Raw genomic sequence first — 22,152 nt, forward strand, 5'->3', positions numbered from 1 at the left:
ATTTAAAAGGTGATATGTATCTCTTCTCTGCTTGTTGGATTATTAAGATCAAGTAGAGCATTATGTAAATCTCTGAATTCCACCGCTAAGCTAGCTTTAAAAAATAATTTCAAATATGTTGGTAAAGTAAAGCAAAATATGCAACCATTTTTGATGATGATGTCTATCATATCTAACGTGCAGATATTTCAGATAAGGTCTGAAATATAGCAATAAATATATTATACATAATGACACACTGTAAAAAAAAAAAAACATTCATTTTAAAGATTAGTTTATTTGATACGGGACAGAGCTGATAAAAAAACAAAAAATAGGAGGGTTGATAAGGACTTTTACATGATAATAAAACATCTCCCAGATTACAAATCAATACAAGTATTTTTTCTTTTCCTTTAGATTACTTTATTTCTTGGAATACACTTTTGAGAAGTGTAAAACTTTTAAATGAGGGTATTGCAGGCTTGTCCCAGAGAGACACAACTCCCAGATGTACATCAGTTATAAATTAGGGATGTATAGGTAAAAGGGAATTGAAAGGACAGATTTAAATTATTGGCCAAATGTTGTATGAGACAGGGTCTAGGAATAGGGATTCGGTAGAAGACCACTGCCTGATTCATATATTTTAAATACTTCTAATAAATTCTGAGCAAGTTCCTGCTTGTGAAAAGATCACTGCTACAGCAGTCTCCGTCAAATCCACAGCATTACAAAAAGAAAGCCTGAGGAGGGGGATGTTCTAAAGGGAAATGTTTTAGCCCCATCATTTGGGACGGCTACTTTTACTGATCTGTGGCACACGGAGGCGAGAGGCATCTGGTACCTGGTTCTATGAGAGTGCAAACCATGCATCTGAACACATCCTGTTTCTCTACTGAAGCTGCTAGTTAAGGCTTCATAAAATAGATTTGATTTGCATTAACATATTCTGCTAAAAGGAGGTAATCATAATCCCCAACCAGCAAGTGTTTTCTATGGACCCATTTGCTGGAGATTAACCATAAAAGCTCTGTGAGCCACGATAATTAGGAGTTTTCAGACTCATGTGCGCCCCTGCAAAGCAATGGTTTTCCTGGCTTAAAAAAAGGTAACCTTTTTACAATAGGGAGGAGAGAGTGCAGCTTAGGAAGCTGTTACACCAAGTGATGCTTTCTGCAGCCTTCACTGCCAATTAATGTGTTGACTGCGTTCCAGTGCTCCCTTGCCACACACTGCATTTCCACCCCCCTCCTATCCTGCACACACACGGTAAAAAGCTGCAGCAGCATGCAAGAGAAGAAACAAACAGCTCATTGTGTTTCTAACTGAAGATCACTGTCTGAGGTGTGGAGGTTGGATTGCTTTTAGATTTAAGAGGGACAGAGAGCCAGAAGGGATGTTGCTTTTTCTTGCCTGGCATATGCCAATGACTGTCATGGAACAGGGCAGAAGGGAAAATAAAGGTAATGGGGGTGAAAGGATTCCATGAACAGGGATATTCCGCAGATTATTCTGTGTAGTCAAACTCCTCCTCTCCATCTACGGATAAAGCTGCGTACTTACTCGCTTGGCTGAATTTCTGCAAGAAAGGAAGGGGGAAAAAAAAGTTTTGATAAAAGGTATTGTTGTTGATTGGTTATTCACATCATGCACATGCCAATATTTGGTAGGGAAAAAAAAAAAGTGACACCGGGTTTCTTCAGCTGAAACGTTCAGATGTACATGGTCTAAAAATACTCTGTGTTACACTTTAGGTGTTACTTTGCAAATTTTGCAAGTAATTTGGACATACTTTAACTCCCCATTGTCCCATACAAATAATTCTTAAGATGCCACACAGTAGTACTGTTAACACAACAATAAAATGTAAATTAAAAGCACACTTTTCCAGAGAAGGTGAAGTAGACTGTCAGAGGGATGGGTTTCATAGTTCTAAGGAAGATTTTCTTACAGCTGCTTGCGTCTCCACTCGAATTGTATCCATATCGCTCTTTTCGTCTGCATTGCGTTTGTCTTTCCTATCAATGAAACAAGATTGTAAATTAAATATACAAATTGAAAGAGATCTTGTAATAGATAGGATACACTAGCACAAAATATTCTTTAAATTTAACCCTTTAACCCCTTAAGAACATATGACATGTCAGGATTCCCTTTTATTCACGAAGTTTGGTCCTTAAGGGGTTAAGGACTAAACTTCTGGAATAAAAGGGAATCATGACATGTCATGTGTCCTAGTAACCACACAGATTTTTCTTGGCAAAGTTAATGGAAGTCTGAGATACAGTAAAGTTTCTTTCTATCCATTTGCTGCAGATGAGTGTGCCAAATTATTCCACTTCCCTTTAATGGATGAAATTGAGTATGGAGATAGTAATGTAGTTATCTTACATTCAAAGACTATCACAGAACGCATTGTGCGCAAGTACTAATTAAAGTAGGCGGTGTACAGTTTTTTTTTTTCTTTTTTCAATAAAATAAGGGTAAGGGTGAAAATCAACATTCTTCATTAAAATTTCTTACTTATCAGGTGCTCTGCCACGGTCTGCCATGTTACGTCCACCTGTTCTTGATGCATGATCCACATCATCTATTTTGTTCTCATCTTCTAAAGAAAGAAAAAAAACCAAATACAAGTTTATTTTTGTGGCGACCACAGAAATCCCTGTGCACACAGATGGCAAACATTTGTTTTTCTTTTTACCTCTTTGTTGCACAGTCCCGGATGACCATTTGTCTGAATCAGACTGCCGTTCTCCTCCACTGGAAAGAAACAAACAGGTTAAGTCACAGCTATGAGAAGATATATATAAAAAAGTAGGTTGACATGTCTTATGCCAGAATATTTGCCCTCTGCAGCCAAAGTTCTTATCATGAGAACATTCTTTTTAATTTTTCATTGGGCAAAATGTTCTCTTGTATCAGAATATTGTGAAATTATTTGCCACTGAAATTAGAGTGCAAAATAATTGACAGCTCAAGGTGTGAATTTACATATTTGTTCATTGAAAATACCCTTAACAAGGTTGATAACACATGTGTTATTTCATAAATTGTAGATCAAAACAGCCAAACTAGAACAACACCTTGATTAATTTTAACATTTTAGCTGTTTTTTTGTTTAACTCTACAAATTCACTTTGAGTTCTCAACAAATCATACTATAATGAATAACAAATCTGCTTTTGAATACATTCTAAACATTCTCTCACATTTACTTAGCGTTAAGAGACTCACCCTTGGGAAGATTCTGAACTGAGTGATCGTGTGGGGGTTGTTGTACTGCGTTTGACCCAAGCATTTTCTTTAGGTGGTGGGGCTGGCATGACTTTCAAAGGGAGCGGAGAATCTGATTTAGGGCCTTTTGAGCTAGGAGAATGAACATCCTCGTCTTTACCAAATACTTCATTTTCCACTGATTTTTCACTCTCCCTCCTCCTTGAGACTGCAATAAATGATTATAAACAGATTAATTACTTGTTGATTAATCAATTTGTTTATTGCATGCAATATTTATCAGACTGACACACATGGTACGCAGTAAATGTTAATGCCTTGCGTCAAAACACCAAATGCTATACTCACTACGAGAGGAAGTAGAGCCAGTGTTGCCGGTTTGAGAAGATTCACTCCCAGTCCTAGAACGTTCCTGAGTATCTTCACTACGCCAACTAGGGTGTCTGTAAAGGAGATGTAGGATAAATAAATTTATTGCTGGAATAATCTTAAACAGGAATGGAATAGAGTGGAATTTAGATCACAGAATTAAAAAAAAAAACACCAAAAAAACACTGATACCATGTGTTATTGTACACACATACATAGTGTTCAAGTAGAGATTGTAGCTGTATTAATCCAGTGTTGTATATATAAAACTTGTATCTTGTAAAACCTTTTTTCCTCAAGTCTGAGGCATTTCTGAGCAAGAATTTCTAATTCAAAGATGTAATACAGGGGGTTAAAGCGACATAAGATAAGACACAGGTTTGATAGAAAATATACAACATTCTTGCAGAGGGTCCTAAATATCCGTCTGAAGATCAGAGTGAGGGGGGAGAGGGAGGTGTGTAAAAAAAAAAAAAAAAAAAACAAAAAAAACACAAAAAAAAAAACAACCAGGTACACTTTATACATGTCAGCATTAAAGGATCATACTCCCGCACATCCAGCAATGTGATATACATGACTCAATGCACCAAATGCCACCTAGGATTCTACATTGGGGAAACCACACAGCAATTAAATGGCAGAATGAATTTGCACAGACACTCCATTAAACACCACAAAGAAAAATCGTACTGCACTCCTGTGGGACACCATTTTACCCAGCCTGGCCACTCAATGAAGGACCTAAAAATCAAAGTACTGAAAGGGGGTTTGAAAAATACCCAAGAAAGAAAAACGTTTAAAGCCAGAATTATCAGACTGTTTAACAGCAAGAATAGAGGACTAAATATTGATTTGGGTTTCCTGTCCCACTACCAACACTTTACATAAACACTCCCTCACACTATCTTACTGTTCTGTCATATACATCAACACTTTAAAACGCATTCCAATATACAAAGTACTATGTGTAGACCTAGTGGAAAAGACGCTGGGGGGAAGGGAGGGGGACAATGCGAGGTCCCAAGGTACCTACCTTAAAGGGGACTGAGGAATCCTTATCCTATGTAGAATGTTTCTTGTATCTTCTTAAATAAATGTATATTTTTCATATTACATGGACAGACCTTTATATAAAAAAATAATTCTAAGTGTATTTATATATTATATTAATTATATATTGGGGGATTTGCCTGACAACCCAGGCAGAAACTCCAGATAATGTAATTTGCCAGCCCTATATTTGACCCTGTAACGTTCCAAAACCTGTACATAGCTGATTATGTACTCGTGGAACATAACAGCATTCAAATGTATATTTTAGTTGCTGTCAAACAGCATGATATTCACAGTTACAATGCCACGCAGAACGTGGAAATAATATATCTTATGTGAAATGGAAGCCCTATTCTCCTGAACTAAATTACATAAATAGGCGTGGGTGCATTTAATATAAAGAGGTAACTTATGGTTTAACAGACATATTGTCAAATTCTAGGTTTTGTTTTTGTTTAGAACTTGAACATTTGCCTCCATACTTAAGGTGTTAATTATTCCAAGAATAATTAACACCTCCCGTTTTTCCTCCCAAGTGTACTAAAAGCTTGAAAAGTTAAGCTATATCACATTTGTGAGACTAGGTACTATTCACTTCAATAGGAAATAACAGAGCAGTGAAGTAATACACAAAATTTCAATAACTGTCCAAACACTTTGCATGGGAGACCAGGTTTTCGGTAAAAGACCTGATTTGGATCATGGTTGAAGTATGTGTCGCAATAAGATAAGAGTCCAAGTGATATTGACAGAAAACACACCTTCATTTTATGGCAAATTCTAAAAGCCAGCAAAAATGCACACGGTTATATAAGTGTTTAAAATGCAAAGTTTTGGGACTACCAGACATTTCATGCAACATTACAAATATGCCTATGAATGGCCAAGAATGACAAACATGCAATGATTACAAATGTGATGGTTAAAAACTACCAGATTGTGCATTGGTCATGTGTTTTTACCAAACTCTCTGCTCATCCTATGAAATCCTGTAGGGGTACATACAAATGTAACACTTATAAAAGTGATGTAGTTTCAGGCAACAAAACTGCTCGAATTTGTAAGGACTCACCTTTCCCTTGGTTTTCTGTCTAGTTGTCTTGGCCGATCATCATCCAAATGGCGTTGCTGCAGCTTTTCTTGCTCTTTTTGCAATCGTTCTTCGACCTCACGTTCACGAGCAGCAGTATCCACTGGCTTAGCACCACCAAAGATTGAGGATGCACGACTGGATGGTGCAGACCCCCCAGTGGATTCTTCCTCTTTAGGTGCAGTACGTGGCTTAAGGTTCAACTTCGGTCTCTGCGTAGGACCTGCTGTGGAAGCTATGACTAGGTTATGTGATAGCTGCATAAATACCAATAATAATAATAATAATAGCTAAACAATGCCAATATTTATTTCCAAATGATTACAATCATTATTTGATATGTAAAACTGCTTTTTTTTAAATTTTCCACTGTTTTCAGATTACAATGTTGCTATATACAGATGTATGTTTATATTGGTTAATTAGAAATACATCATTTTTGGTTATTTACACTATCTGAAAAACTAATGCATTTACAAAAAGAAAAGTTGAGCAGCTACCAAATGTGCTTATAGCTCCATCTGGCAATATTTTAAAGACACTAATTTAATGGGATACAATAAGTCTTTTAGACATGGCCTGTTCTAACGATGGCAACAATGCAGTTAGATGCTTACCTCTCTCTTCACGCCTGGTGTCATCATTCCTGGAAAAACCATTCCATTTGTCTGATCGGTCATCTCGCCGCTCCTCATATCTATCACCGTATCGATCTCCTCCACCTCTGTAATCATCATCCCTCCGATAACCACTGCCAAATGCTCTTCTGCTGCTGCTGCTGCTGCTGCCGCCGCCGCCACCGCCACGTGAATCGTACCCTATGTGGACAATGGTGAAGAAAAATTACAAATGGGTTTCTTGGCACAGAATTGTCAGGGTTCTTGGAGGTATATTTTCAATATTATTTGATATGATTCATTAAAGTGTTTACTGCAGTAGGTTCTAGGTTGAATAGGTTAGTCTTGAACTTTAGCTGCATGAAAATCCCTATAAAATACTACTGAAACGACGTCCCTCACAACAATGACAATGCATGTGTTACCTTTAATTTTCTAAAACTCAACCCTTAAAGCCCTACTAGCCAATTCCTGTAAAGTACAAATCATGTCAAACCCACAGACATTTGATTATGATGGTAATTTTATGAAGCTCCGTTGCTAAAATGTCCGTTTTCTAAAACCCATTAACCGGATATTAGGCAATTTCAAATCTATGTGACGAAAATTCTCCCCCCCCCCCCCCCAATCTTCTATGGGAATATTTCAGATCCTGTCTGAAACATTGCAAGATAAAGAATGTGTATGTAAGGCATCAAATAAAGCTCATTTAAATCTTTACAAAACAAAAAACACCGATAGTAAAGGGGTTAAGCACATACATTTATGTAACATGTGAAACATGCGTGATAAACATTTACCTCTATCATAATCACGACGATCACGGTCATCATATCGTTCCCTTCCTCTGTCTCTATCAAAACCGCCGCCACCACCACCACCACCATCTCTACGCGGGCCGTCCCGGTACCGATCTGATTCATATCGATCACTACGATCACTACGATATCCTATATTTAATTCAAAAGGAATAAGTATGAGGAATGCTACCTGGAATTCTTAATTCACTTGTATTGTAAACATGCACCAGTAAGTACCAAAAAAAAAAAAAACAACAACATACGGTCTCCATAGCTATCATCACCACCACGACGCGGAGGATAATCATCAGCTGTGTCTGAAGTAGGACGCGCTCTCCAATCAGAAGAATCAGTCTTGTCAGAGTCTCTATTACGATCACGATCCCTGCCAAAGGAGCGGTCATCCCGATCTGTCGATGTGAAAGCAATAGGAGGAGAAATCAGCATTACAGTGCTATAAGCCTTTGGTCACATGTATATTATGAGATTTCCAAAATGGAATGTAAAGGGCATTTGTACACTGGAAGGGACAGGGGCCCCACAAGGTTTGTCTTTCATATAATAGCATGGCTCCACAAATGAGCCTTATATACTAAGCTGTGCATTGTGAAACCTTTTTTGCTAAATGTAGTCAAGTGGAAAAAAGAAAATGACTATCCCCATTTGGCCTTAAAGAGACAGCTTAAAGAATACTCTTGGGGCAGTCTCATTGTTTCTTACTTGGGAAGATTATGAGTGTGTGGGGTCGAAATCTGATAACATTAAGTGCTTATATAAAAATGTTACCATAACAAAATGTAATGTGTAAAAGGGTAGAAAGATGAGCAGCACCAAGATAACCAGGGTACCGTAATACAGTAAAAAAATTAGTGGACAACTTGGGTGTCGGAAAGGATCTTAAGAGAGGAATTAAGAAAACAAAACAAAAAAAAAACACAAACCTTTATCTTGTGCTTGGTCAGCAATGTCTACTCTTATCCGTCTGTTCCCAAGAGACTGCAAAACAAAAAAAAGCGATATAATATAAAAAGTGAATTTTTTTATATAAAAGGTTATATAATTGTACCTTTTATGGCGATAAAATTATTTTTCAAGCTATACGCATCTCTTGCACAGACCCCAAGCCGAACATATACAATACAAAGTACTGACACCGACCAGCTGGAGTGGTGTCTTTTTTTTTGCTTCTATGAAAGATATATATATTAAATATAAAAAAGTACTAGAAGCGTAGAGAATCCCTATGCACCATCAAAGTCTTGCATTATTGCAGGAAAGTTGACAGCCAATAGGAATATCCCGCAATCATGCCGCATCCTATTTAAAATAAATAGCACAAAGTCAGCCATTCTAAACCTCCAGTCAGTCAGCTGGTATCAAGTTGTTAATTTGGGCTAAGCCATCTACATGCATAGACTTCCACTCTACTGATAGCATACAGCCAGAATCACAGAGTTAACTTGGCTGAGTGTAAACAGACATCAGCCACGGTATTGTGGACAGCAGTTTATGGGACAGACCCATAGACCTAAAGACACACTCCCGATTGGTACTTGTCTTCCAATTTAGGAAAGTGTCTTCCTGTCGCTGCAGGCAGATCTCTAATTTGTGCATTGCAGGAACTTTGGTGGCAAGTACCAGTGGGGATTTTTAGTTCAGCTGCAGCATGTGGCTTCATGAAACTATATCAATTAGCAAATAGACAGGCAAGCATAAGATTTTTTTTTTTTTTATGAATAGGGTGACTTATGGCTGCAGTACAGGTCCTCTCATGAAGCCATGAAAGTTATTGATGCAATGTAGCTGATGGCAAAGCAGAAACATAGCGATGGTGCAGATGATTGTGAAACGGACATTGCCATCTTTACATTTCAGGACACTGCTCTTACTTCTAATCTTCCTTTACCAACTAAACAGCTCAGCACATCTCTTCTGAACCCTATATCAGAGTTAGCAAGTGGCTAACTAGAATGTGACATGGTCTACTTCCAAATGTTAGAAGTAACAGAATCAGAATAACTGACAATTATACTTGTCATGTTCTAAACAGATATTCTAAGAACCATAACCATTACAGCAGACTGTAGTTAAGATGCCAGGAGACCCCTGGTGCCATCCCAGTGTAAGTTGTCATACAATTCACAGACTTTGTCTCTGTTGGGCTCATGCAGTCATTCTATTCACACTCCTGCATTATCATAGAAACACAGACAGTAAGGACCATGAGTGTCTGACAAAGACGAGTGTCAAATTATTCATGAACCTACAGCTTACACTGGAATGGTGCTAGCAAGCTCCTCGCACCATAACTACTATAGAACACTGTAGGCTGTAATGTAAAAAGTTTTAATCAAAGTCTGCTGATTCATCAGACTACGATTAAGTGAATGTCGTGTACACCTTTATTTCATAAACATGTTTATCATCCACATTGCTATGTAGTTTGTGCTTCTGGTAGTAAAATGTAATAAAGCACCTACTGTACACTTCAACATTCTAAATGCAAACATTGCATGTACGGAGGCCCAGCTCTTGTCTTCATCAGGGCTAAATATTTCTAGTCCTAAACTAGGTCTATATATGTTTAATTCATTGTCTTAAAGGGACACTATAGTCATCAGAACAACTACAGCTTATTGAATTTGTTCTGGTGAGTAGAAACATTACCTTCAGGCTTTTTGCTTTAAACACTGTCTTTTCAGAGAAAATTCAGTGTTTACATTACAGCCAAGTGATAACTTCACTGGCCACTCCTCAGATAGCTGTTAAAGATTCCTTTCTGGGTCATGGCTGCCTAAAATGCTTCCAAACATTCAGTCACTCCTCCCTCTGCATGCAGACACTGAACTTTCCTCATAGATTCAATTCATCTCTATGAGGAGATGCTGATTGGCCAGGGCTGTGTTTGAATCATGCTGGCTCTGCCCCTGATCTGCCTCTGTCGGTCTCAGCCAATCCTATGAGGAAGCATTGTGATTGGATCAGGCTACCACTTCTGATGTCAGCGGACTGCTTGTTTTTCTGAGTCTAACAGCATGCAGTTACAGCTTAAAGGGACACTCTAGGTACCCAGACCACTTCTGCTCATTGGATTGGTCTGGGTGCCAACTCCCACTACTCTTAACCCTGCAAGTGTAATTATTGCAGTTTTTTATAAACTGCAATAATTACATTGCAGGGTTAACTCCACCTCTAGTGGCTGTCTATTAGACAGCCACTAGAGGTCACTTCCTGGGTTCTAGCACAGGAAACCTGTGCTAGAGCGTCGCTGGACGTCCTCACGCTGTGTGAGGACCTCCAGCGTTGCTCAAAATCCCATAGGAAAGCATTGAAATTATTTTTCAATGCTTTCCTATGGGGAGACGTAATGCGCATGTGCGGCATTGCCACGCATGCACATTAGGTCCCCTCGGCCGATCAGTCTCACCCACCGGCCGACGCAATGAAGAGGAGTAGCGTCGCGGAGGCAGCGACGAGGGACATCGCCGCTGCCTCAGGTAAGTCACTGAAGGGGTTTTCACCCCTTCAGTAACCGGGGATTGGGGGGTGGGAGGGAGAGGGACCCTCCAGTGCCAAGAAAACGGATCGTTTTCCTGGCACTGGAGTTTCCCTTTAAGGCTTGAATATAGTAAGATTTTTACTATATTTATGGAGGCATGAGGGGCCCAAGGGGGCGGTTTTAACACTATAGGGTCAGGAATACATGTTTGTGTTCCTGACCATATAGTGATCCTTTAATTTATTGTTTTACTTTATTAAAAAACAAAAATGGAATTGTCACAGTCTTTACGGTTTTAAAGACCACAAAAGTATAAAGTCTGAAGTAAAAAGCAAATAACGTGTTTAAATAGATTTGTCTGTGCCAGCATGATGTCTAGAATAATCAGTATCCCCTTTGAAGTGACACAAAGATATGCTTTGTGGCTTTAAATTAAGCCAGCTCAAAGAGCTGTATCAAAATCCTTTTGCAAGGGGGACTGCAAAGAAATGCAAAGTTTTCAAGAACACTCAGACAGTGAAAACAACACAGGCTAGATTCTGAAGAGTTCTGCTGTTTAGCACATGCATCTAAGGTTTACTTTCTACAACCAGTGCTCACAAAAAAGAAAAAAAAATGTGAGTGCTCATCTGCTACGCTCAACGTTTTTATGTCTTGAGAGCCCTTGGGAGCAGTGCAAGGGAGATAAAAAAGGATAGAGGTTTTGTAGGCATGTTAAGTGACTATCAAGCTGGATCACTGAAACAAATCAGCTAAAAGCCATACAGAATAGATTATACAATTACAGACATGCAACAGGTCCAACTTGTTTCACTACACTACTATCAGTATGGATATTCACTTGGAGACCAGAACAAAACTGTGTAGAATTTGGAACCAGACCAATAGTTTAGGAATGTGTACTACATAAAATGACTCACTTTTGGTTAGTTGCAACCATATAGAAAGTTAAATTGGCAACCAAAATAAGATGCAAAACTCAAATGTTCTATATTTCAGACAGGTATGTTGCATTTTACTGCCAACGATACGGTGTCACTTAAAGAACAGCTAAAGATAATGGTGATTTAAAGCAGACAAATCCTGCTCCAAACTGAAGCATTATTTGAGTACTAAGTAATGTACAATTCTTCAAAGCTTGCAGCTGTAAATGTGTGTGACTTACTTCTTCATTCAGGCTCAGAGCTCGTAGTAGAGAGTCCAAGTCATCAAATTCCGCATAGCCAAATCCTTTTAATCGCTCTGGGTTGCTGGGCTCCCGTGGCAGACGAACAGCACTAATCTAAATTTGAATACAAAGTATTGGCATCAGCAGAAAATTTAAAGCAGGATTATTGTGCAAAATTAATTTGTCCATGTTTCAGTGATTTCAAAATATATGTGCTATAAAATACACTATTGACATACAGAAACATAATTATTGTTCATTTCTTCATTTAAATAACATAAGTACTTCAAACTGACTGAACAAAGTATCTCTTCCAACAAGCCTAAAGACAATGCTAAATGCCATTTTCCATGGTGTGCAGTTTTTAAGCTGAGCCATCTATATTTAAAGTAAAATTAAGAGAATTACTTAAAATAGAAACAATAAAAGCGATAACAGTCTGTGCATACAGTGTATCAAAACCACTTTTCAATATGACCAGTCTTTTAGAGACCATTACTCCATATAGAGAACTATCGAGTGCTAGTCAGATTATCAGCTGAGTAAACTTTGCATTTCACAAGGACATATGTTAACATAATGGATATAATCTCTCATATGCAAATACATAAAAAAAGGAGTTGGTGTACATTTATGCAGCACATCAACAAAGCTTACATTGAGTCCCCTGAAGAACTTCTGAATGGATTCCTCTGACACATCGTAAGGGAGGTTCCCAAGGAAAGCAGTGAAAGGAGGGCTTTTGGGCAGACGACTTCGGTCAACATTAGGTTCACGGGCAGCTCGGGGTGCAGTGGGCAAGATAGAGCGATCAATCTGAGGGGCTCGGTACATATCATCATCATTACTGTGCCATGTTGTGGAGACTGGAACAAGTATGAAATTCAACAAATTAAAAGAGATACTCAAACCTTTATTTTCATATGCAACACAGACATGCCTATCTAACTAAACTTTGAGCAAATGATTCGACTTATATATTGTTTACAAAATGTTAATCTTTTAGTTCAGTTGTAGTCTTAAAATGGACACGAAGCACCAAAAACAGCATCTTAAAGAGGTGGTTTTGGTGCATGGACCCTGTCCCAATTTTGTCCAGGCAATGTAAACCATTATGAGAAGCATTTAACTGAAGTCGGGCAATTGCATCATATATCTTATGTCCCAAATGTTACTCTACAAGAAGCATGGGATTTAATCCTAAAGTCTTCAGCAGAGGCAAAGGACTGACCAGGCTCTGATATTAACGCATATTATATATCAAACCACGAAGAGCAGTAACCTAAACCTCATCATTTCAACATTATATACAGTAGGTTTGTAATATATATGAATTTACATCCTCCCCATCCCCCAATTCTTTAGACACCTAGGAAAATGTCAAAACAAACCTCCATATAATAAAAGCATTACTCACCATCTCCCTCCAAGTCATCGGTCTCATCTGCCCAACTGACAGGTTTTGGGGCATAGCCACTTCCACCACCTGTGCTGCTGCTGCCGCCGCCGCCGCCGCCACCACCACCACCACCACCACCAGCACTGTTCCCTTCATCTGCCAAAAAGTCGGTAAGGGTCAGAGTCTTCCCCTTCTTATTCTTCTTCTTAGCTGTTGAAAAACAAAAGTAAACGTTGAGAACTGCAGACTGTAAGATACAAATGTTAGTACCTAGCATAAAGCAAAATCCTGAAAACCACAACACTGCTGCAATAGTGGTAACTGCATAATTATATATAGCTCATATTACTTTGGCACTCCAAGTGATCTGGACACAGTTTTATAAGATACTTTCATAAACACATGTGAAAAGGGGCCCACCCCTGTAATAGACAGTAATACTCATTAGCATACAATAGAAATATACGTGGTGTTATTCATTAATGACTCACTAATCAATCTAGATACTTGAGATAAGTTTTAAAGAACTGGCAATTCAAAGTAACTCCACCACTGTTCGTACATATATTTCTTATTTACTGGTACTGCCACAGTAAACAATAGGGAGGGGGGCAGGGAGAGAGATGAGGACAAAAAAATTACACTATACGGTTAGGAAAACAGCAGCTTTGTATTCCCAACACTATAATGTTTTATTGTGTGGGATTCTGAAAGCAGTGAAAAGATGTACAAGTGGTACCAAAATTGTCAATTAGTCTGCCTTCCTAGGGGACTATTTGTTTGCAACATTGTGTTCTAGCATTCTGCAACAAAGTTTCTTCTACCAAACCAGGCAAAGCACATTAGTAATGTCAGGTTTATCAACAGGATATTGCGCAATTATTTGTAAATATTGCACATATAGCTCTCATTCACATCATTTTCCTTTAAATAGCTCTTATGGAATAAATATTCCTTTTTTGTTTACTTCTGTGGATGTGGGCTATGCCTTGCTTGACATTTAATGTCATTAGCCTCTCTAATCACCGTCACTCTGTCACTTTACCACTCCTACTTTAATTGTTGTTTGATGCTTCATAACTTGTCTTGAAAAATAGTCTGGGAATGGACTGAAACGTTGATGTGTATATTTATTAATAAAGCAGCATCTTTGAAATACGTAGAGGAAAAAAGAAACAAAAAAGTACTTTGAGTACATCACGAGTGCCGAGCCCTAAAAAACCAACACACACACGGCCTTATAAGTTACTCGCCACTGCAGGCCTGGAGAGTCCATGGCATACTCACAAGAGATACATTTCCACGAACCAGGGCAAAAATTTCACTTGCCAAAGGCTAGTAGAAATTCTTAGCCCTGATCTGATGTATCATAAAATACAACCATTACATTTGAATATAAACAAAATAAAACATTAAAAAATAGACCTCAGCACAACTAAACAAAAATTTACACAAATATTGATTGCACTTTGGAAAAGTAATAGAAAAAAATGAATCAAAATACATTTACTGAAAATATAGCACTATACAAAATAATGTTACCATACCAAGCGTGTGCTCATACATCAACATGGCCTGTAACTATTCAACTAATTTTTTTGCTTCATCCACGCGTGTCCCTCGCTTGTTTACAATCACAATTAAAAGGATGTGCTGATACAAATACATTGCGAACAACAATGATATTAAAATTAGCTAAATTTTGGGGCATTAGCTTACAATGAGAAAAAGAAAAAGGGCTGCGCCACATAAAATCTCAATAATACACAACAGTTCGGATAAATTATAAAACAAATTGAAAAAAAATAAAAAAATAAATAGATTAGTCCCAACAATAATAGCTCTCACATAAAAAGGATGCCACTATTTTAGAGGTAAGTGCAGCTGTAGATGTTAGATAAGCATAAATTCTTTGTGCTTGGGGGATGTAGTAGTTCACTCTCTTAGGTTTCCGTATGAAAAGGAGAAAAAAAAAAACAGGAAGAACTAATAGTGTAATATGTCATCACTCAATAATTTGGTATAGTCACAGTAGCGATATCACACTCACATGTAAGAGAGCTATAGGCAGCTCTAGCGTATGTTGAGTAGAGTGGTACAATCCCCACTTGTAGGAGATGATGAGGGACGTCCACAGCGGTAGAGGTACCCAGTGCTCAGGAGAAGGTAAAAAAGCAACAAATAGTGCTCTCAATAAGATAATAAGAACTAACAAAATGGATAAAAGTTATACTGACAAGGATGATGATAGCATTGGTGGTATGATCCCCACCTCGGATTTCTTGAGAGTAGAGAAGATAAAATGCCAGGAGGTATGAGAAAATAAAATATAAAAGGTAATGGCACAGTCCACTAGTGCAGTGACCAAAATCCTTTATTGAATAAAATACAAAATAAAATAGAAACGCATTATGGATGTTAACCAATTTTACGAGAGAATTAAAACCTAAAAAAAAAAAAAAAAAAAAAATCATCCTTTTTTTACTGAAGCCACTTTGATAAGTGCAAACGTTACATAGTCTGTAAAAGCACTGGCCCCTCTGTACCATCCAAAACTAAACCGTTCATATTCAATATAACAAAAAAAAATGTATAAAATTAAAGATTTTATTAGTTGCAGTACAAGAAATGTTTATTTGTTGGAGTGCCCATGTGGCCTCCAATATGTCGGGATGACCATTAGAAGTTTAAAGATAAGATTTAGCGAACACTGCCGAAACCTTACAAAGGGATACCCAAATCATTCAGTGTCTAAGCATTTTGCCATACACAACAATGACCCCAAATGATTAATAAAGTGTATTGGTATTAAAAATGCACCATCCCTTGGAGATGAGGGAATATAAAAAAAACATTCTTGGCAAATCAGAAATAGAATGGGTGTTTAATTTACAGACCCTTGCCCTTCATGGTTTAAATGTAGATTTTGATTTGTTCAATTTTATTTAATATTGCTTCCCTTATACATTTTCTGTATATATTATATTTATTTTATCTATTTTAAACTTTTATGTATTTGTTTCTAAACATTGTGTGTATTTGTTTATATTTATCTCTTTTTAAATACTGTAAATGTCTTTTCCCCTCCTAATATGGCCACCTTACAATGACTAACTCTTTTTAAAATGGCCGCCACCACTATTTTCTATCCCTCTACATCTTCCCCTACCAATATGGCCGCCACAGCTGCTTACAAATCCTTTTACTTAAATTGTAATAATCTCTTCATTGTAAGCACCAATTCTTCCCTCCCTCTACCTGCCCATTGCACTAATTAAGTGCCTACAGCTTTGTTTTGATGTCGGCGAATGCGAGAGTTTTGCCGACATCATATAAATCACTCTGAGGACTACAGTCCCCACAAGGCGCGGGTCAGGTGATTTGGCTTTAGAAGCCGTTATTAAATTAAATAAACCTAATATTCACAATATAATTATATATTCCAACTCCCCATCAAATGATCTATGAATCTGTATGTATAATTTCTATTTTGCACTTTACAAAGAGATATTGCTTTCCATTGGAGGACAGCCTATGATTGAATTTTTGGCGCCAATTTTAAACTACCCCATCCCTTTTTAAACCCCATGAAGCCAGGTTGTATGTTTTGATTCCATTTGAAAAAGCCACATCGTCGAAACGCGTTACAGATGTTATTTTATATTCTATTCAATAAAGGATTGTGGTCACTGCATTAGTGGAATGTGCCATTACCTTTATATTTTATTTTCTCATACCCCCTGGCATTTTATCATCTCTACTCTCAAGAAATCGGAGGTGGGGATCATACTACCAACGCTATCATTATAGAGCAGCAAGTCTTCTCTATCCTTGTGAGTATAACTTTTATCCATTTTATTAGGTTTTATTATCTTATTGAGAGCACTATTTGTTGTTTTTACTTTCTCCTGAGCACCGGGTACCTCTACCTCTTTGGACGTCCCTCGTCATCTCCTACAAGTGGAGATTGTACCACTGTACGCAACATACGCTAGAGCTGGCAATAGCTCTCTTACATGTGAGTGTGATATTGCTACTGTGACTATACCAAATTGAGTGCTGACATATCGCACTATTAATTCTTCCATTTTTTTTTTCTCCTTTTCAAACCCAAGAAAGTGAACCACTACATCCCCCAAGCACAAATAATTTATGCTTAACATCTACAGCTCCACTTACCTCTAAAATAGAGGCATCCTTTTTAAGTGAGAACTATTATTGTTGGGACTATTTTTATTTTTTTTTAATTTGTTTTACACTGTGTTTCCTGAACGGTCGTGTATTATTGTGATTTTAGGCAGCGCAGCCCTTTTTCTGTATTCTTTTAGATTTTTAAAGGGTTGAGAGGGATCCCCTTTTTTGGGTTGCTGCCTTCTTTTTTATTCTATCTTGTTATTTAATGTTGACCCGTTTGTTTTTTTAATTAGCTTACAATAGGTTTCTATAAATCCACTAGTGTGTACATTGACATGAATAAATGCAGGCAAATAAAAAGAAACACGACAACAGCACTATTTGGGACACTGGAACAACTTCTCTTATTTCAGTTTATCTAGTGCATATGGTATTGCTGGGAATAGAGATAAAGTCCTCCAAATAGGCAAACCCAGTTTGAGAACAACACAGCTGTCCCCAAGGCTTAACAACTGCAGTGTTAAAGTACAGAAGCATTTACATTTAGGCTGAATTATGTACACATGCACATACACACAGGAAAACAGGAGATGTGTGCATTTTATTTATCGTATCAGAAATAAATAAAAAACAAAATGTCTAATAAAGTAGATAAGCAAAAAAAAAAAAAAAAAAAAACCCTGGGTAATGTACTTTCCCAAGCAGAACGGACACCAGTGATAGATCGAACAAGCCAACTTGCTAAAGTATCTTTGAATCAATTATTACATGTGAACTGCTACAAACTCACATTATCTTCAACACACTGAAAGCAATGCATGTGAGAGAAACTGCACACACATGCCCACTCCACAATATGACAGTTTCCAATACACAGAGTACTAAAAGTACTAAGTCCCCTGACCTGCTGAACAGTGAAAGACATGAACAGTACAGAAATCTTAACAAAAGGGAATAGACAGAATCATAGCATAATCCCTTCATCTCCACCTACAACTGGAAGAGTCATAGCATAACACACACTTTACATAAACATTGGGATATCTTAAGCAAAACTGCTGAATTTCAAAACCTGCCCGTCTGCGCTTCTCCCCGGAGTAGAAATAGCCACGACTCCCTAGTTAGGGCTCACATGGGCTCATGCAGCAACACTAAGCAAAGATTTCTATCAACTCCAAAGTGGGGACCTTCCCTTGTATAAACTGCAGTTCCTGCAACAATATTATCAAGGGGGACACCGTTTCGCCTCTAAGATCTGTCAAGAAATTGAAGATGAAGAAATATACGAGTAATTCCAGCTACGCGATTTACCAAAATGCTAAAATTCAGAGACTGTGGAACCAAAAGGACCCCGAGAATTTGACTATTTTTAAAAATTATTTATACAGTGCCATTAGGTTCCGTAGCGCTGTACAATGGGAGGACTTATATTATTTCTTTTGAGATTGATCCGCTCGCCATGTACAGGTTTATATGCGTCTATGATTTTCTTTGTGGACCTGTGGCTATCTTTCTTATGATTCATATTTTGTAAAAAAAAAAAAAATAATATATATATATATATATATATATGTTACGGTGTATCTTTATACATACTATTTAATAAAGTATACAGTGGGACCTCGGTTTACAAACACCTCGGTTAACATAATTTTCGGTTAACAAATGAAAATCCATTGAAAATAATGCCTCGGTTTATATTTCGCAATACAAAGCAAGTTTCCCCAGGATGCATTGCACGTGGGAGGTTTATAGCACCGCCCCCTGCATGCTGGAGCCTGTGGGTAGCACGTGGCGTTGAGTGTGGAGGTGGTGGAGCGGCTTTTGCATCAAGTTTTGGAGCCATTCTGGAAATTGTTTGCAGTGGTTTGGGAACTTTTTGGTGCATTTCTCAAGCTGTGGAAAGGTAGGGAGCTGAGCTTCGTCGTTTGCATGCCTTTTATTGTGTGTTCGATTCCATGCCAGCTCATTTTAACTTTTTTCAGACCTCCAGAACGGATTAATTGGTTTTCAATGCATTCCTTTGGGAAACCGCGTTTCGGTGTACAAATCTTGCGCAATAATGTCCCGGAGAACACATGAAATTCGTAAACTGAGGTCCCACTGTATTTCTGTTCTCTAATATGATGTACTTTCTTCTAAGACTGAGGATTGTGCAAATATTTACTCTGAGCGTGGTTACATTGTTTCCTAATTATGATGTGTACTTCTACATTATACTTCATTCTCTGTGCCATTATTATTGCTAATGTATCATACATACATTCCTGCTACATTGCACTTTATTTCTTTCTCCAGATTGGCCCTCTTCAGTTCTTCCCTTTAGTAAATATATTCCTATATCCATCTCCTCCCAGTATTACCTAGCCTACCCCTACACATTCTTGTTATGTTGCTTTTAATTCTTCCTTATTTTGAACATTGCACTTGGCATATTACGCAGCTCGGCTGCCTTTCTCTATTTTCACCCCCCTTTTCCCCATACCTATTGCATTTTACCTGCTTGGGTAATTATTATTCACTTTGTGTTGGCATCTCCTGTCTTTGCTACTCAAATGGTTGATAGTTTACCTATTTGCCTCATGGAAATTTTACCATGGAAACCAGATCCTATTTGTTCACATGGTTGTAATTTTCTTAACATTCTTATGCTTAGTCTATTTTATGGTTTTCTTTACTCTCTTGTTATTGTCAAGTTTAGTCTTTCTTTGCACTGTTTTTTTGAGTGTACCAAGGGACTGGGGCTCCTCACGAATGGTGGTCCACCAGGACTGAAGATTGAGCTCTCTATACCTAATTTGTATAGCATTCTAACTTTTGGATCAGGTATTGTTTTATTGTAGCACATGCTATATATGCATTGTCCCTACCCCTAGTCGAGCAATCACATGGATCACTGAGTAGCTAGTTTCCATAGCAACCCAATTTCAGCTTAACTATTCTTTGTAGCACACACATTTCTTCTATACCTCCCTTTCTCTGCAATGATGGATCATCCTTTAAGTTTGTCCCTATTGTATGATGCACACTGTTTTCTGGTCTCTGATAACCAAGCATACCAGAAGTCCTCCCCTCAGGTGTGTTACTATTATTTCTCTTTCTCTGTCACATCACCAGACTGAGGAAGATGGTAGATATTTGTGAAGAAATATCATTTAACCACAGGTATGTATGGTTTTGTTTGTATACTTGTTTAAAGGTGGAGGCCAAAATGTATATAGTTTTGTTCTTCTGCTCCCAATAACAAAAATCTACAAATTGCAACACACTATGATTAGGGATGCACCGAAATTTCAGCGGGGAAAAGAACACCACGGGGCGGGGGGGAAAAAGAACACCACGGGGCGGGGGGGAAAAAGAACACCACGGGGCGGGGGGGAAAAAGAACACCACGGGGCGGGGGGGAAAAAGAACACCACGGGGCGGGGGGGAAAAAGAACACCACGGGGCGGGGGGGAAAAAGAACACCACGGGGCGGGGGGGAAAAAGAACACCACGGGGCGGGGGGGAAAAAGAACACCACGGGGCGGGGGGGAAAAAGAACACCACGGGGCGGGGGGGAAAAAGAACACCACGGGGCGGGGGGGAAAAAGAACACCACGGGGCGGGGGGGAAAAAGAACACCACGGGGCGGGGGGGAAAAAGAACACCACGGGGCGGGGGGGAAAAAGAACACCACGGGGCGGGGGGGAAAAAGAACACCACGGGGCGGGGGGGAAAAAGAACACCACGGGGCGGGGGGGAAAAAGAACACCACGGGGCGGGGGGGAAAAAGAACACCACGGGGCGGGGGGGAAAAAGAACACCACGGGGCGGGGGGGAAAAAGAACACCACGGGGCGGGGGGGAAAAAGAACACCACGGGGCGGGGGGGAAAAAGAACACCACGGGGCGGGGGGGAAAAAGAACACCACGGGGCGGGGGGGAAAAAGAACACCACGGGGCGGGGGGGAAAAAGAACACCACGGGGCGGGGGGGAAAAAGAACACCACGGGGCGGGGGGGAAAAAGAACACCACGGGGCGGGGGGGAAAAAGAACACCACGGGGCGGGGGGGAAAAAGAACACCACGGGGCGGGGGGGAAAAAGAACACCACGGGGCGGGGGGGAAAAAGAACACCACGGGGCGGGGGGGAAAAAGAACACCACGGGGCGGGGGGGAAAAAGAACACCACGGGGCGGGGGGGAAAAAGAACACCACGGGGCGGGGGGGAAAAAGAACACCACGGGGCGGGGGGGAAAAAGAACACCACGGGGCGGGGGGGAAAAAGAACACCACGGGGCGGGGGGGAAAAAGAACACCACGGGGCGGGGGGGAAAAAGAACACCACGGGGCGGGGGGGAAAAAGAACACCACGGGGCGGGGGGGAAAAAGAACACCACGGGGCGGGGGGGAAAAAGAACACCACGGGGCGGGGGGGAAAAAGAACACCACGGGGCGGGGGGGAAAAAGAACACCACGGGGCGGGGGGGAAAAAGAACACCACGGGGCGGGGGGGAAAAAGAACACCACGGGGCGGGGGGGAAAAAGAACACCACGGGGCGGGGGGGAAAAAGAACACCACGGGGCGGGGGGGAAAAAGAACACCACGGGGCGGGGGGAAAAAGAACACCACGGGGCGGGGGGGAAAAAGAACACCACGGGGCGGGGGGGAAAAAGAACACCACGGGGCGGGGGGGAAAAAGAACACCACGGGGCGGGGGGGAAAAAGAACACCACGGGGCGGGGGGGAAAAAGAACACCACGGGGCGGGGGGGAAAAAGAACACCACGGGGCGGGGGGGAAAAAGAACACCACGGGGC

At 39.6% G+C, this 22,152-nt stretch overlaps 1 protein-coding gene across 6 annotated transcripts in view; it reads right to left on the reverse strand.

Annotated features, from left to right (window-relative positions):
- Window positions 1-257: 257 nt before the first annotated feature.
- Window positions 258-22,152, reverse strand: part of EIF4B (eukaryotic translation initiation factor 4B) — a 32,472-nt gene continuing 10,577 nt past the window's right edge. Inside the window, exons 2-15 of one of the 6 annotated variants that reach the window (XM_063428471.1) lie at window positions 13,236-13,427; window positions 12,476-12,684; window positions 11,816-11,932; window positions 8,093-8,147; window positions 7,415-7,561; window positions 7,152-7,301; window positions 6,352-6,552; window positions 5,717-5,957; window positions 3,568-3,662; window positions 3,220-3,427; window positions 2,687-2,745; window positions 2,506-2,590; window positions 1,934-2,000; window positions 258-1,561 (exon numbers count right to left, since the gene is read on the reverse strand). In XM_063428471.1, coding sequence (XP_063284541.1) covers window positions 1,490-1,561; window positions 1,934-2,000; window positions 2,506-2,590; window positions 2,687-2,745; window positions 3,220-3,427; window positions 3,568-3,662; window positions 5,717-5,957; window positions 6,352-6,552; window positions 7,152-7,301; window positions 7,415-7,561; window positions 8,093-8,147; window positions 11,816-11,932; window positions 12,476-12,684; window positions 13,236-13,427 — 1,898 coding nt within the window. In that variant the 3' untranslated portion in view covers window positions 258-1,489. Of the gene's footprint in view, window positions 1,562-1,865; window positions 2,001-2,505; window positions 2,591-2,686; window positions 2,746-3,219; window positions 3,428-3,567; window positions 3,663-5,716; window positions 5,970-6,351; window positions 6,553-7,151; window positions 7,302-7,404; window positions 7,562-8,092; window positions 8,148-11,815; window positions 11,933-12,475; window positions 12,685-13,235; window positions 13,428-22,152 lie in introns of all 6 variants that reach the window. The other 5 variants (XM_063428469.1, XM_063428468.1, XM_063428467.1 and 2 more) reach the window with 5 other exon arrangements.

The sequence above is a fragment of the Pelobates fuscus genome, chromosome 1, assembly GCF_036172605.1.
Source record: "Pelobates fuscus isolate aPelFus1 chromosome 1, aPelFus1.pri, whole genome shotgun sequence".
In the NCBI taxonomy this organism is placed as follows: Eukaryota; Metazoa; Chordata; class Amphibia; order Anura; family Pelobatidae; genus Pelobates; species Pelobates fuscus.